The following is a 15,229-nucleotide window of genomic DNA, read 5'->3' on the forward strand; positions in this document are numbered from 1 at the left end:
CACCCCTCCGTCTTCTCGTTTCGAGGAAAAAAAACCCACCGTGTTCAGTCGTGCCCGACGGGAACAGGAGGAGGCCATTCAGCCCCTTGAAACTGTTACGTCATATCAGTTCCCCATAATATCCTGAAAACTGCGATCAGATCCCTTAACTGTCTAAATTCTCGGGAATACATCCCTAGTTTGTGTAATCTCTCCTTGTAACTTAACCCTTGAAGTCTGGGTATCATTCTGATAAACCTATGCTGCACTCCCTCCAAGACCAGTATATCCTTCCAAAGGTGTGCCCAGAATTGCTCACAGTGCTCCAGGTGTGGTCTGCGACATAACTAAGAACGTAAGACATAGGAGCAGGAGTAGGCTATTTGGCCCCTCGAGCCTGCTCCGCCATTCAATAAGATCATGGCTGATCCGATCTTGGCCTCAACTCCACTTCCCTGCCCGCTCCCCATAACCCTTCACTCCCTTGTTGCTCAAAAATCTCTCTCTCTCTCTCTCTCCGCCTTAAATATATTCCGTGACCCAGCCTCCACAGCTCTCCGGGGCAGAGAATTCCACAGCGTCAAGAAATTCCTCCTCATTTCCATTTTAAATGGGCGACCCCTTATTCTGAAACTGTGCCCCCTAGTTCTAGATTTCCCCCACGAGGGGAAACATCCTCTCTGCATCTCCCCTGTCAAGCCCCCTCAGAATCTTATCCATTTAAATAAGATCCCCTCTCATTCTTCCACCCGCATGTACTCTAGTCCTCTCGATATAAAGGCCATTGTCCCTTTTGGATTATTTTCTGTCCCTCTTCATGACGTTTATGATGGATCAGTTCTGGTATAATTCCAGTCAATATTTTTGTGCCTTCCCCAGTGCCTCTATCTATCTTTCATGTAATGTGGAGTCCAGAACTGTTTACAGCAATGTTCCCCGTCTATTTTTGGGGGGGGGGGGGTGCGTGGGGCGAGTTGAAAATATCTCGCGCGTGGGGTTTATGTATTGGAAAGCATCCTGCGCGAGATCCCTGGGACATTGGTTCCCAGGTAGGCCGAACTCGACGCGCTTGACCGCACCACACTCTGTCATCCAGCAGCGTGGGACTGTACTGGGGCGGTTCCTTTCTGTCCGGTTGTATTCAGAGAATCGCCTACAACGGCGTCACTTTCCGTCCCCGCGCCGTTGCCCCTGGTATACCCTCAGGATCTTGGGCGGGGGGGCGGCAACAAAGATTGACTTGCCATTGAAGGAGTGCAACCAAAGGTTCATCAGACTGATCCTGGGGATGTGGGGGTGGGGGGAGGGGGGGCGTTGTCCTGTGACGAGAGATATAAACATAAGAAATAGGAATTCTCTGAACTGTCTTCAAAGCAATTGTATCCTTTCGTAAATATGGAAACCAAAACTGCACGCAGTACCCCAGGTGTGGCCTCACCAATACCCTGTATAACTGGAGCAAGTCTTTATATTCTCTTAAAGGAGTAGGCCATGCGGCCCCTCGAGTCTGCTCCGCCATTTAATATGATCGTGGCTGATCCGATCATGGACTCGGGTCCACCTCCCTGCCCACTCCCCATAACCCCTTATCGTTTACATAGAAACATAGAAAATAGGTGCAGGAGTAGGCCATTCGGCCCTTCTAGCCTGCACCGCCATTCAATGAGTTCATGGCTGAACATTCAACTTCAGTACCCCATTCCTGCTTTCTCTCCATACCCCTTGATCCCCCTAGCAGTAAGGACCTCATCTAACTCCTTTTTGAATATATTTAGTGAATTGGCCTCAACAACTTTCTGTGGTAGAGAATTCCACAGGTTCACCACTCTCTGGGTGAAGAAGTTCCTCCGCATCTCGGTCCTAAATGGCTTACCCCTTATCCTTAGACTGTGACCCCTGGTTCTGGACTTCCCCAACATTGGGAACATTCTTCCTGCATCTAACCTGTCTAACCCCGTCAGAATTTTATATGTTTCTATGAGGTCCCCTCTCATTCTTCTGAACTCCAGTGAATACAAGCCCAGTTGATCCAGTCTTTCTTGATAGGTCAGTCCCGCCATCCCGGGAATCAGTCTGGTGAACCTTCGCTGCACTCCCTCAATAGCAAGAATGTCCTTCCTCAGGTTAGGAGACCAAAACTGTACACAATACTCCAGGTGTGGCCTCACCAATGCCCTGTACAACTGTAGCAACACCTCCCTGCCCCTGTACTCAAATCCCCTTGCTATGAAGGCCAACATGCCATTTGCTTTCTTAACCGCCTGCTGCACCTGCATGCCAACCTTCAATGACTGATGTACCATGACACCCAGGTCTCTTTGCACCTCCCCTTTTCCTAATCTGTCACCATTCAGATAATAGTCTGTCTCTCTGTTTTTACCACCAAAGTGGATAACCTCACATTTATCCACATTATACTTCATCTGCCATGCATTTGCCCACTCACCTAACCTATCCAAGTCGCTCTGCAGCCTCACAGCATCCTCCTCGCAGCTCACACTGCCACCCAACTTAGTGTCATCCGCAAATTTGGAGATACTACATTTAATCCCCTCATCTAAATCATTAATGTACAGTGTAAACAGCTGGGTCACGGAATATATTTAAGGCGGAGAGAGAGAGAGAGATTTTTGAGCAACAAGGGAGTGAAGGGTTATGGGGAGCGGGCAGGGAAGTGGAGTTGAGGCCAAGGTCAGATCAGCCATGATCTTATTGAATGGCGGAGCAGGCTCGAGGGGCCAAATAGCCTACTCCTGCTCCTATGTCTTACGTTCTTAGTTATGTCGCAGCTGCACAAAGCCCTGGTTAGACCACACCTGGAGCACTGTGAGCAATTCTGGGCACACCTTTGGAAGGATATACTGGTCTTGGAGGGAGTGTAGCATAGGTTTATCAGAATGATACCCAGACTTCAAGGGTTAAGTTACAAGGAGAGATTACACAAACTAAGGATGTATTCAGAAACTGTCCATCTCTGCCTTAAATTTACTCAATGTCCCAGCCTCCACAGCTCACTGAGGCAGCGAATTCCACAGATTTGCGACCCTCAGAAGAAATTTCTCCTCATCTCAGTTTTAAATGGGCGGCCCCTTATTCTAAGACCATGCCCCCTAGTTCTAGTCTCCCCCCCCCCCCCCCCCCCATCAGTGGAAACATCCTCTCTGCATCCACCTTGTCGAGCCCCCCCTCATAATCTGATACGTTTCGATAAGATCACCTCTCATTCTTCTGAATTCCATTGAGTAGAGGCCCAATCAACTCGACCTTTCCTCATAGGTCAACCCCGGAATCAACCGAGTGAACCTTCTCTGAACCGCCTCCATAGCAAGTATATCCTTTCGTAAATACGGAGAGCAAAACTGCACGCAGTACTCCAGGTGTGGCCTCACCAATACCCTGTATAACTGGAGCAAGACTTTATATTCTCAAAGTTTAGAGAATGAGAGGTTGTTGCTATATTTTCGCTGTGACTTTGTGAACTGGGTGTCAGATTGACTAGTAGTTCACCACAGCACTACTGCCCATGAAGATGATGACCGCAATTAAAGTTCAGGTCTTTGAGTGTCGAGAATAATTGAAACAAGTCTCATGTATTCCAATGAAACACTTTAATAGCAAATAGTGAAATACCGACAAGCAAACATAGAAACATAGAAAATAGGTGCAGGAGCAGGCCATTCGGCCCTTCGAGCCTGCACCACCATTCAATATGATCATGGCTGATCATTCCCTCAGTACCCCATTCCTGCTTTCTCTCCATACCCCTTGATCCCTTTAGCCGTAAGGGCCACATCTAACTCCCTTTTGAATATATCTAACGAACTGGCCTCAACAACTTTCTGTGGTAGAGAATTCCACAGGTTCACCACTCTCTGGGTGAAGAAGTTTCTCCTCATCTCGGTCCTAAATGGCTTACCCCTTATCCTTAGACTGTGTGACCCCTGGTTCTGGACTTCCCCCAACATCGGGAATATTCTTCCTGCATCTAACCTGTCCAATCCCGTCAGAATTTCCTGAATGATCCCCTCTCATTCTTCTAAATTCCAGTGAATATAAGTCGAACCAGTATTTCTTCACGTGTCAGTCTTGTCATCCCAGGCCCTGTCACCATGTGTATTATGTTACCCGTTTAAACAGAGGTGATCAGTCTCTGCTCTGGTGCCCCGCTTCAAGTTCCTAACTTGATGTCCCTGCTTCTCGAGGTGTTGCTCCGAGCTGCTCTCTGATTGGCTAGTCTTTTCCTTCTACGTTTATATCATTCTTAGACTTGGTCTACATGCCCCAACCTGCCCATGGGGTGACTCATATCTGAGGCCACAGCCTTCCAGAACATCTTGTGGTAGTCACAAGGCAGCTCCAGTTTTCTTTGACCTGATTATGCACCCTATGACTAGATGAAGGTTGGCGGTCTATGACTTTCCGTTTGTTTGCTTTTGATAATGTGATGATCGGGTCCGGTTCCGTTGTGACTGGTTGTCCCGTATATGCGACATATCTTGACCTGATAGTGGTTGCAGTATTTTCCACAGAGGTGATTTCATTCAAGGATACAAAATTCTTACAGGGCTTGACAGGGTAATTGCAGGAAAGGTATTTCCCCCGGACTGGGGGAGTCTAGAACCCGGGATCACAGTCTCAATAAGGGGTCGGCCATTTAGGACTGAGATGAGAAGAAACATCGTCCATCTCTGCCCCTGCATCAGCCTATCTGCTGCTGTAACCCTCCTCCAAGCATTTGTTATCTCCAGACTCGACTATTCCATCGTCATCACAGGCAGTCCCTCGGAATCCAGGAAGACTTGCTTCCAAAATGAGTCCTTCGGTGACTGAACAGTCCAATACGGGAAGTGCAGTCCCTGTCACAGGTGGGACAGACAGACGTTGAGGGAAGGGGAGGGTGGGACTGGTTTGCCGCACGCTCCTTCCGCTGCCTGCGATTGTTTTCTGCACGCTCTCGGCAGAGACTCGAGGTGCTCAGCGCCCTCCCGGATGCACTCCCTCCACTTAGGGGCGGACTGGTCTTTGGGCCCAGGGACTCCCAGGTGTCGGTGGGGATGTTGCACTTTATATCAGGGAGGGCTTTGAGGGTGGTCCCTTGTAACGTTTCCTCTGCCCACCTTTGGCTTGTTTGCCGTGAAGGAGTTCCGAGTAGAGCGCTTGCTTTGGGAGTCTCGTGTCGGGGCATGCGGACAATGTGGCCTGCCCAGTGGAGCTGGTCGAGTGTGGTCAGTGCTTCGATGCTGGGGATGTTGGGCCTGGTCGAGGACGCTAACGTTGGTGCGTCTGTCCTCCCGGGGGATTTGCAGGATCTTGCGGAGACATCGCTGGTGGTATTTCTCCAGCGACTTGAGGTGTCTACTGTACATGGTCGATTGTTCCAAGGCTCTCCTGGCCAGCCTTGCACTCTCTTGTCGACTTGAGCTCATTCCAAACTCTGCTGCCTGTTTCCTAACCTGCACCAAATCCCATTCAACCCCACGAGCCCGTTGGTTCCCGCTCTGGCATTTTCCCGAACTCACTAACCTCCTGCGGCGCCTACAACACACAGAGTGAATCCCCCACAGCAGGAAAAGCCCAGGCTCCACTCCACCCTCAGCCTGGGCTGAGTTAGTTGATGTCACACCCGGTGTGGGACTGAGTTGGCGCACGCGGGCAAACTACCCCACCTCCCTCACGAAAAGACTAAAATTGGCCACGTGATCGATAATGAAAAAGAAAGCTGTGGACTGCAGGAAGATATCGATGAACTGGTCAGGTGGGCAGAACAGTGACAAATGGCATTCAATCGGGAGAAGTGTGAGGTAATGCATTTGGGGAGGTCTAACAAGGCGAGGGAATACACAATAAATGGCAGGACTCTCGAGAAGTGTAGAGGAACAGAGGGACCTTGGAGTGCAGGTCCACAGATCGCTGAAAGTAGCAGGCCAGGTAGATAAGGTGGTTAAGACGGCATATGGAATGCCTGCCTTTATTAGCTGAGACATGGAATACAAGAGCAGGGGGGGGTTATGCTTGAACTGTATAAAACACTGGGTTAGGCCACAGCTGGAGTACTGCGTGCAGTTCTGGTCACCACATTACAGGAAAGATGTGACTGCACTGGAGAGGGTACAGAGGAGATTTACCAGGATGTTGCCTGGACTGGAGAATTTTAGCGATGAGGAAAGATTGGATAGGCTGGGGTTGTTTTCTTTGGAACAGAGAAGGCTGAGGGGAGACCTTACTTGGGTGTATCAGATTGCTTGGTGCTGGATTTGAGGTCCTGATCGTACGGTCTACAGGGCAGTAGGGATACCCGCCCTCCTGTATGGCTCAGAGACATGCACTATATACAGCAGACGCCTCACAACGCTGGAGTAGTACCACCAGCCCTGCCTCCACAAGATCCTGCAAATCCACTGGCACCGTCGGTGATCTCGCTCAGGCCGACATCTCCAGCATAGAGCGTGGTCGATGCTTCGATCAGCTCTGTTGGGCGGGCCACACTGCACCGCATGTTTCCCAAAGCACGGGTCCTACGACAAGCGAGCAGAGGAAGCGCTTCAAGGCCACTCTCAAAGCCTCCCTGATAAAGTGCAACGTCCCCGTCGGCTCCTGGGAATCTCTGGTCCACGACCGGCCAAAGTGGAGGGGAGTGCATCCGGGAGGGCGCTGAGCACCTCGAGTCTCGTCGCCGAGAGCGTGCAGAAAGCAAGCGCAGGCAGCGGAAGGAGCGTGCGGCAAACCAGTCTCCCCACCCACCCTTTCCCTCAACGTCTGTCTGTCCCACCTGTCGGTCCGACATTGAACTCTTCGGTCACCTCGGAACCCACGGTCACCTCGGAACCCACCTTTTGAGTGGAAGCAAGTCATCCTCGACTCCGAGGGACTGCACCGTCCATAATGCTGGCGTATAAAATTGTGAGGGGCCTAGATAGTGGATAAGTAGGACCTGTTTCTCTTAGCCAGCTGGCCTAGATTTAAAGTAATTGGAGCGAGAGACTGGGCGAAGAGGTTATTGGAGGGGAAATGTCTTCACTCAGAGGGCGGTGGGGGTCTGGGGCGGAACTCACGGCCTGAAAGGGTGGTAGAGGCAGAAACCCTCACCACATTTAAAAAGTACCTGGATGTGCACATAAGAAATAGGAGCAGGAGTCGGCCATACAGCCCCTCGAGCCTGCTCCGCCATTTAATAGGATCATGGCTGATCCGACTTGAAGTGCCGTAACCTACAGGGCTACGGACCGAGAGGTGGGATTAGGCTGGGTAGCTCTTGGTCGGCCGGTGCGGACATGATGGGCTGAATGGCCTCCCTCTGTGCTGTAACTCTCTCTCATTCTAACGGCGATAATCTTCTTTGCAGATTGCACAGAACAAGGAGAGAATGACTGGCAGCAGTCCAGTATCGCCAGCCTCCTCGTCTTCGCCCGCCTCGAGTGCGGGTGCCTCCCCGGCCCACCTGGGATCGCTCGCCAACGACTCCCTCGACGGGCCGCCGTCCTTCACCTCGCCCAAGCTGCAGTCCAGGGGCGGGCTCATCCCCGGCCTCTGGATCCCCGACCTCGGCCACTGCAACCAGATCGTGAAGGGGCAGCCGTGGGACAAGACCCACGCCGAGATCGCCGAGCAAGCCAAGCATGTGAGTGGGCCCGGGGGGCTGCTCCCTGTCGACGTGGTGGCTCGGCTGCAAAACTCAGTGCCCAGGCTCCAAACCCGGCCTGTGCAGAGTTAGCGGCCTGCCTTCTCCCCCTCTCCTCCCCTCGTGTTCTATTCCCCACTCGCCCCCCCTGGCGTTCTCCCTATAGGGCCCTCTCCCTCCCTCCTCCCCTCGTGTTCTATTCCCCACTCGCCCCCCCTGGCGTTCTCCCTATAGGGCCCTCTCCCTCCCTCCTCCCCTCGTGTTCTATTCCCCACTCGCCCCCCCTGGCGTTCTCCCTATAGGGCCCTCACCCTCCCTCCTCCCCTCGTGTTCTATTCCCCACTCGCCCCCCTGGCGTTCTCCCTATAGGGCCCTCTCCCTCCCTCCTCCCCTCGTGTTCTATTCCCCACTCGCCCCCCTGGCGTCCTCCCTATAGGGCCCTCACCCTCCCTCCTCCCCTCGTGTCCTGTTCCCCACTCGCCCCCCTGGCGTCCTCCCTATAGGGCCCTCACCCTCCCTCCTCCCCTCGTGTTCTATTCCCCACTCGCCCCCCTGGCGTTCTCCCTATAGGGCCTTCTCCCCCCCTCCTCCCCTCGTGTTCTATTCCCCACTCGCCCCCCTGGCGTCCTCCCTATAGGGCCCTCACCCTCCCTCCTCCCCTCGTGTCCTGTTCCCCACTCGCCCCCCTGGCGTCCTCCCTATAGGGCCCTCACCCTCCCTCCTCCCCTCGTGTTCTATTCCCCACTCGCCCCCCTGGCGTTCTCCCTATAGGGCCCTCTCCCTCCCTCCTCCCCTCATGTTCTATTCCCCACTCGCCCCCCCCAGGGCCTTCTCCCTATAGGGCCCTCACCCTCCCTCCTCCCCTCGTGTTCTATTCCCCACTCGCCCTCCTGGCGTCCTCCCTATAGGGCCCTCACCCTCCCTCCTCCCCTCGTGTTCTATTCCCCACTCGCCCTCCTGGCGTCCTCCCTATAGGGCCCTCACCCTCCCTCCTCCCCTCGTGTCCTGTTCCCCACTCGCCCCCCTGGCGTTCTCCCTATAGGGCCCTCACCCTCCCTCCTCCCCTCGTGTTCTATTCCCCACTCGCCCCCCTGGCGTTCTCCCTATAGGGCCCTCTCCCTCCCTCCTCCCCTCATGTTCTATTCCCCACTCGCCCCCCCCAGGGCTTTCTCCCTATAGGGCCCTCACCCTCCCTCCTCCCCTCGTGTTCTATTCCCCACTCGCCCTCCTGGCGTCCTCCCTATAGGGCCCTCACCCTCCCTCCTCCCCTCATGTTCTATTCCCCACTCGCCCTCCTGGCGTCCTCCCTATAGGGCCCTCACCCTCCCTCCTCCCCTCGTGTTCTATTCCCCACTCGCCCCCCTGGCGTTCTCCATGTAGGGCCCTCTCCCTCCCTCCTCCCCTCGTGTTCTATTCCCAACTCGCCCCCCTGGCGTTCTCCATATAGGGCCCTCTCCCTCCCTCCTCCCCTCGTGTTCTATTCCCCACTCGCCCCCCGGGCCTTCTCCCTATAGGGCCCTCACCCTCCCTCCTCCCCTCGTGTTCTATTCCCCACTCGCCCCCCCAGGGCCTTCTCCCTATAGAGCCCTCACCCTCCCTCCTCCCCTCGTGTTCTATTCCCCACTCGCCCCCCCCCCTCCCAGGGCCTTCTCCCTATAGGGCCCTCTCCCTCCCTCCTCCCCTCGTGTTCTATTCCCCACTCGCCCCCCTGGCCTTCTCCCTATAGGGCCCTCTCCCTCCCTCCTCCCCTCATGTTCTATTCCCCACTCGCCCCCCCCAGGGCCTTCTCCCTATAGGGCCCTCACCCTCCCTCCTCCCCTCGTGTTCTATTCCCCACTCGCCCCCCAAGGGCCTTCTCCCTATAGAGCCCTCACCCTCCCTCCTCCCCTCGTGTTCTATTCCCCCCCCCCCCCCCTCCCAGGGCCTTCTCCCTATAGGGCCCTCTCCCTCCCTCCTCCCCTCGTGTTCTATTCCCCACTCGCCCCCCTGGCCTTCTCCCTATAGGGCCCTCACCCTCCCTCCTCCCCTCGTGTTCTATTCCCCACTCGCCCCCCTGGCGTTCTCCCAATAGGGCCCTCTCCCTCCCTCCTCCCCTCGTGTTCTATTCCCAACTCGCCCCCCTGGCGTTCTCCATGTAGGGCCCTCTCCCTCCCTCCTCCCCTCGTGTTCTATTCCCAACTCGCCCCCCTGGCGTTCTCCATATAGGGCCCTCTCCCTCCCTCCTCCCCTCGTGTTCTATTCCCCACTCTCCCCCCGGGCCTTCTCCCTATAGGGCCCTCACCCTCCCTCCTCCCCTCGTGTTCTATTCCCCACTCGCCCCCCCAGGGCCTTCTCCCTATAGAGCCCTCACCCTCCCTCCTCCCCTCGTGTTCTATTCCCCACTCGCCCCCCTGGGCCTTCTCCCTATAGGGCCCTCTCCCTCCCTCCTTCCTTCGTGTTCTATCAAGCCCCCCCTCCCTCCCTACTGGGCCTTTTCGCCTTCCCCTCCTGCTGTTCTATCCCCCCCCGATGGCGCTCCCCCCCCCCGCCCCGCTCGGTGGCTCTCTTCCCCCTCCCCCTGCCCCGCTTATTTTAGCAGGTCACAAGACAAAATCTCAACGCTTGACTTTATTTCTTCTCTCCCGCCCGCGGGTGCAGGAAGCTAAGATTGAGCACCGGATTGCTGAACTGCGAAGGGAGGGGCTCTGGTCCCTGAAGAGACTGAACCGGGTGCAGGAACCCACCCGGCCCAAGACACACTGGGACTACCTGTGCGAGGAAATGCAGTGGCTGTCGGGCGACTTTGCGCAGGAGCGGCGCTGGAAGAGAGGCGTGGCAAGGAAGGTGAGGCCCGCCTGTGAGTGCAGCGAAGGTTCACCAGACTGATTCCCGGGGTGGCTGGACTGACATAGGAGGAGAGCCTGGATTGACTGGGCCTGTATTCACTGGAGTTTAGAAGGATGAGAGGGGATCTCATAGAAACATAAAATTCTGACGGGACTGGACAGGTTAGATGCAGGAAGAATGTTCCCGATGTTGGGGAAGTTCAGAACCAGGGCTCACAGTCTAAGGATAAGGGGTAGGCCATTTAGGACCGAGATGAGGAGAAACTTCTTTACCCAGAGAATTGTTAACCTGTGGAATACTCTACCACAGAAAGTTGTTGAGGCCAGTTCGTTAGATATATTCAAAAGGGAGTTAGATGTGGCCCTTACGGCTAAAGGGATCAAGGGGTACGGAGAGAAAGCAGGAATGGGGTACTGAGGTGAATGATCAGCCATGATCATATTGAATGGTGGTGCAGGCTCGAAGGGCCGAATGGCCTACTCCTGCACCTATTTTCTATGTCCTGTTCTTTGATTGTTCACGAACGTTGTGACTGCTAATGGCTCTCTTCTGGATATGCCGAACCTGCTAGAATCTGCTCTTCTGTTTGAAGCTAGGTGGGATGGGGAGGGGGGGGGAAAACGGGAGATTCTGCTTCATCACTGGCATGGTGCTGTTAGCTAATCTGGCACCCGACGTTGGCACTCCCCAACTCCTGTCTGAGGCTGAACCAGACTGTTCGCAACCTCGCTGTCATGTTGACCCTGAAATGAGCTTGCGGCCACATATCCGCAGCATAACTAAAACCGCCTATTTCCTCCTCCGTAACATCGCCCGTCTCTGCCCCTTGCCTCAGCTCATCTGCTGCTGAAGCCCTCATCTGTGCCTTTGTTACCTGCAGACTTGACTATTCCAACGCACTCCTGGCCGGCCTCCCACATTCTACCCGACGTAAACTCGAGCTGATCCAAAACCCGGCTGCCCCCGTGTCCTAACTCGCACCGAGTCCCGCTCACCCATCACCCCCTGTGCTCACTGCCCCCGTGTCCTAACTCGCACCGAGTCCCGCTCACCTATCACCCCCTGTGCTCACTGCCCCCGTGTCCTAACTCGCACCGAGTCCCGCTCACCCATCATCCTCTGTGCTCGCTGCCCCCGTGTCCAAACTCGCACCCAGTCCCGCTCACCCATCACCCCCTGTGCTCACTGCCCCCGTGTCCTAACTCGCACCCAGTCCCGCTCACCCATCACCCCCTGTGCTCGCTGACCCCGTGTCCTAACCCGCATCGAGTCCCGCTCACCCATCACCCCCTGTGCTCGCTGCCCCCGTGTCCTAACTCGCACCCAGTCCCGCTCACCCATCACCCCCCTGTGCTCGCTGCCCCGTGTCCTAACTCGCACCGAGTCCCGCTCACCCATCACCCCCTGTGATCGCTGACCGACATTGGCTCCTGGTTAAGCAATGCCTCGATTTCAAATTTCTCATCCTTTCAAATCCCTCCATGGCCCTCACCCCCTCTCCTATCTCTAATCTCCTCTAGCCCCATATCCCTCCCTATCTCTGTAACCTCCTCCAGCCCCACAACCCCCCCGAGATGTCTGCGCTCCTCTAATTCTGCCCCCCTGACCATCCCTGATTATAATCGCTCCACCATCGGTGGCCGTGCCTTCTGTTGCCTGGGCCCCAAGCTCTGGAACTCCATCCCTAAACCTCTCCGCCTCTCTACCCCTCTCTCCTCCTTCAAGACGCTCCTTAAAACATACCTCTTTGACAAAGCTTTTAGTCACGTACGCTAATTTCTTATGTGGCTGTGTCAAATTTTTATCGCATAATACTCCTGTGAAGCGGCTTGGGACGTTTCACTGTTAAAGGCGCTAGACCCACATGCAGCGCAGAAAAGGCCCAGTTCCATCCCTCATGGCCTACTCTTGGCGCGTGGCTCTTTCCCGGGGTTCTGCTTCTCCGCTCTTAACCCCGAGATCTCGGTCTCTCGTCTTCTCCCCCTCCTGCAGGTGGCCAGGACCGTTCTGCGTTTCCACGAGGAACAGCGGCAGAAGGAGGAGAGGGCCAAGCGGGACGAGCAGGCCAAGCTACGGCGCATCGCCTCCACCATCGCCAAGGAGGTCAAGCAATTCTGGACCAACGTGGAGAAGGTAAGAGGGGCGTGGACTGGTCAGAGCTCAACGAATGTCAAGCCTCGCCTCGCCTGTTGAGCATTACTGAAATACATGTGGAAGTCTTTCGTCTAACTGAGGTGTGAAGTGGAGGTGTTCTGAGACGGGGAGCAAAGGGTTAGTGTGTAACAGGGATCAGCACGGTACAGCATGGGGTCAGATACAGAGTAAAGCTCCCTCTACACTGTCCCATCAAACACTCCCAGGGCAGGTACAGGGGGTTAGATACAGAGTAATGCTCCCTCGACACTGTCCCATCAAGCACTCCCAGGGCAGGTACAGGGGGTTAGATACAGAGTAAAGCTCCCTCTACACTGTCCCATCAAACACTCCCAGGGCAGGTACAGGGGGTTAGATACAGAGTAAAGCTCCCTCTACACTGTCCCATCAAACACTCCCAGGGCAGGTACAGGGGGTTAGATACAGAGTAAAGCTCCCTCGACACTGTCCCATCAAACACTCCCAGGGCAGGTACAGCATGGGGTCAGATAGAGTAAAGCTCCCTCTACACTGTCCCATCAAACACTCCCAGGGCAGGTACAGGGGGTTAGATACAGAGTAAAGCTCCCTCTACACTGTCCCATCAAACACTCCCAGGGCAGGTACAGGGGGTTAGATACAGAGTAAAGCTCCCTCGACACTGTCCCATCAAACACTCCCAGGGCAGGTACAGCACGGGGTTAGATACAGAGTAAAGCTCCCTCTACACTGTCCCATCAAACACTCCCAGGGCAGGTACAGCACGGGGTTAGATACAGAGTAAAGCTCCCTCTACACTGTCCCATCAAACACTCCCAGTGCAGGCACCGCATGGGGATGGTAAAGGGGCATGTTTAAACCTACGTTCCTATGGAGTGGAGGGTAGCCAATGTAACCCCACTTTTTAAAAAAGGAGGGAGAGAGAAAACAGGGAATTACAGACCGGTCAGCCTGACATCGGTAGTGGGTAAAATGATGGAATCAGTTATTAAGGATGTCATAGCAGCGCATTTGGAAAGAGGTGACATGATAGGTCCAAGTCAGCATGGATTTGTGAAAGGGAAATCATGCTTGACAAATCTTCTGGAATTTTTTGAGGATGTTTCCAGTAGAGTGGACAAGTGGGAACCAGTTGATGTGGTTTATTTGGACTTTCAGAATGCTTTCGACAAGGTCCCACATAAGAGATTAATGTGCAAAGTTAAAGCACATGGGATTGGGGGTAGTGTGCTGACGTGGATTGAGAACTGGTTGTCAGACAGGAAGCAAAGAGTAGGAGTAAATGGGTACTTTTCAGAATGGCAGGCAGTGACTAGTGGGGTACCGCAAGGTTCTGTGCTGGGGCCCCAGCTGTTTACACTACATTAATGATTTTGACGAGGGATTAAATGTAGTATCTCCAAATTTGCGGATGACACTAAGTTGGGTGGTAGTGTGAGCTGCGAGGAGGATGCTATGAGGCTGCAGAGTGACTTGGATAGGTTAGGTTAGGTGAGTGGGCAAATGCATGGCAGATGAAGTATAATGTGGATAAATGTGAGGTTATCCACTTTGGTGGTAAAAACAGAGACAGACTATTATCTGAATGGTGACAGATTAGGAAAAGGGGAGGTGCAACGAGACCTGGGTGTCATGGTACATCAGTCATTGAAGGTTGGCATGCAGGTACAGCAGGTGGTTAAGAAAGCAAATGGCATGTTGGCCTTCATAGCGAGGGGATTTAAGTACAGGGGCAGGGAGGTGTTACTACAGTTGTACAGGGCCTTGGTGAGGCCACACCTGGAGTATTGTGTACAGTTTTGTTCTCCTAACTTGAAGGACATTCTTGCTATTGAGGGAGTGCAGTGAAGGTTCACCAGACTGATTCCTGGGATGGCAGGACTGACCTATCAAGAAAGACTGGATCAACTGGGCTTGTATTCACTGGAGTTCAGAAGAATGAGAGGGGACCTCATAGAAACGTTTAAAATTCTGACGGGTTTAGACAGGTTAGATGCAGGAAGAATGTTCCCGATGTTTGGGGAAGTCCAGAACCAGGGGACACAGTCTAAGGATAAGGGGTAAGCCATTTAGGACTGAGATGAGGAGAAACCTCTTCACCCAGAGAGTGGTGAACCTGTGGAATTCACTACCACAGAAAGTTGTTGAGGCCAATTCACTAAATATATTCAAAAAGGAGTTAGATGTCGTCCTTACTACTCGGGGGATCGAGGGGTATGGCGAGAAAGCAGGAATGGGGTACTGAAGTTGCATGTTCAGCCATGAACTCATTGAATGGCGGTGCAGGCTCGAAGGGCCGAATGGCCTACTCCTGCACCTATTGTCTATGTTTCTACGTGCCAAACACAGCCCTTTAAACAGGTCGCTGCCTTATTGCTGTAGGCAGGGATTTGGTAGCTGGGGCTGAAAGCGATTCTCCGCTGCAACCCACGCTCGGCTTTCTCCGTGCCGGACGTGTTACTTAGCCGGAGGGACAATGTTTGCTGCACCCTCCACCCTCTGCATGGTGGGGTGGGGCTGACGGTGCAGGGAAACCGGTGCGGACACAGCGCAAGCGTCAGACGAGCTGATGGTTACGGAGCGTGCAAGGTGGGAGGGTGGCCAGGGGAGCAGTGGAATCATCGAGCGTGGAGGAAATGAAGGCACTGCTGAGGGACCCAGCCGCTGAGGCAG

General features: G+C 54.3%; 1 protein-coding gene across 1 annotated transcript in view; it reads left to right on the forward strand.

The window, feature by feature from the left end:
- The window catches only part of srcap (Snf2-related CREBBP activator protein), a 117,529-nt gene that overhangs the window by 24,153 nt on the left and 78,147 nt on the right, over window positions 1–15,229 (forward strand). The window contains exons 3-5 of the mRNA XM_070870171.1: window positions 7,322–7,597; window positions 10,235–10,420; window positions 12,416–12,556. Of these exons, the coding sequence (XP_070726272.1) occupies window positions 7,322–7,597; window positions 10,235–10,420; window positions 12,416–12,556 (603 nt within the window). The remainder of the gene's footprint in view (window positions 1–7,321; window positions 7,598–10,234; window positions 10,421–12,415; window positions 12,557–15,229) is intronic.

The sequence above is a fragment of the Pristiophorus japonicus genome, unplaced genomic scaffold (genome assembly GCF_044704955.1).
Source record: "Pristiophorus japonicus isolate sPriJap1 unplaced genomic scaffold, sPriJap1.hap1 HAP1_SCAFFOLD_118, whole genome shotgun sequence".
Lineage (NCBI taxonomy): Eukaryota > Metazoa > Chordata > Chondrichthyes > Pristiophoridae > Pristiophorus > Pristiophorus japonicus.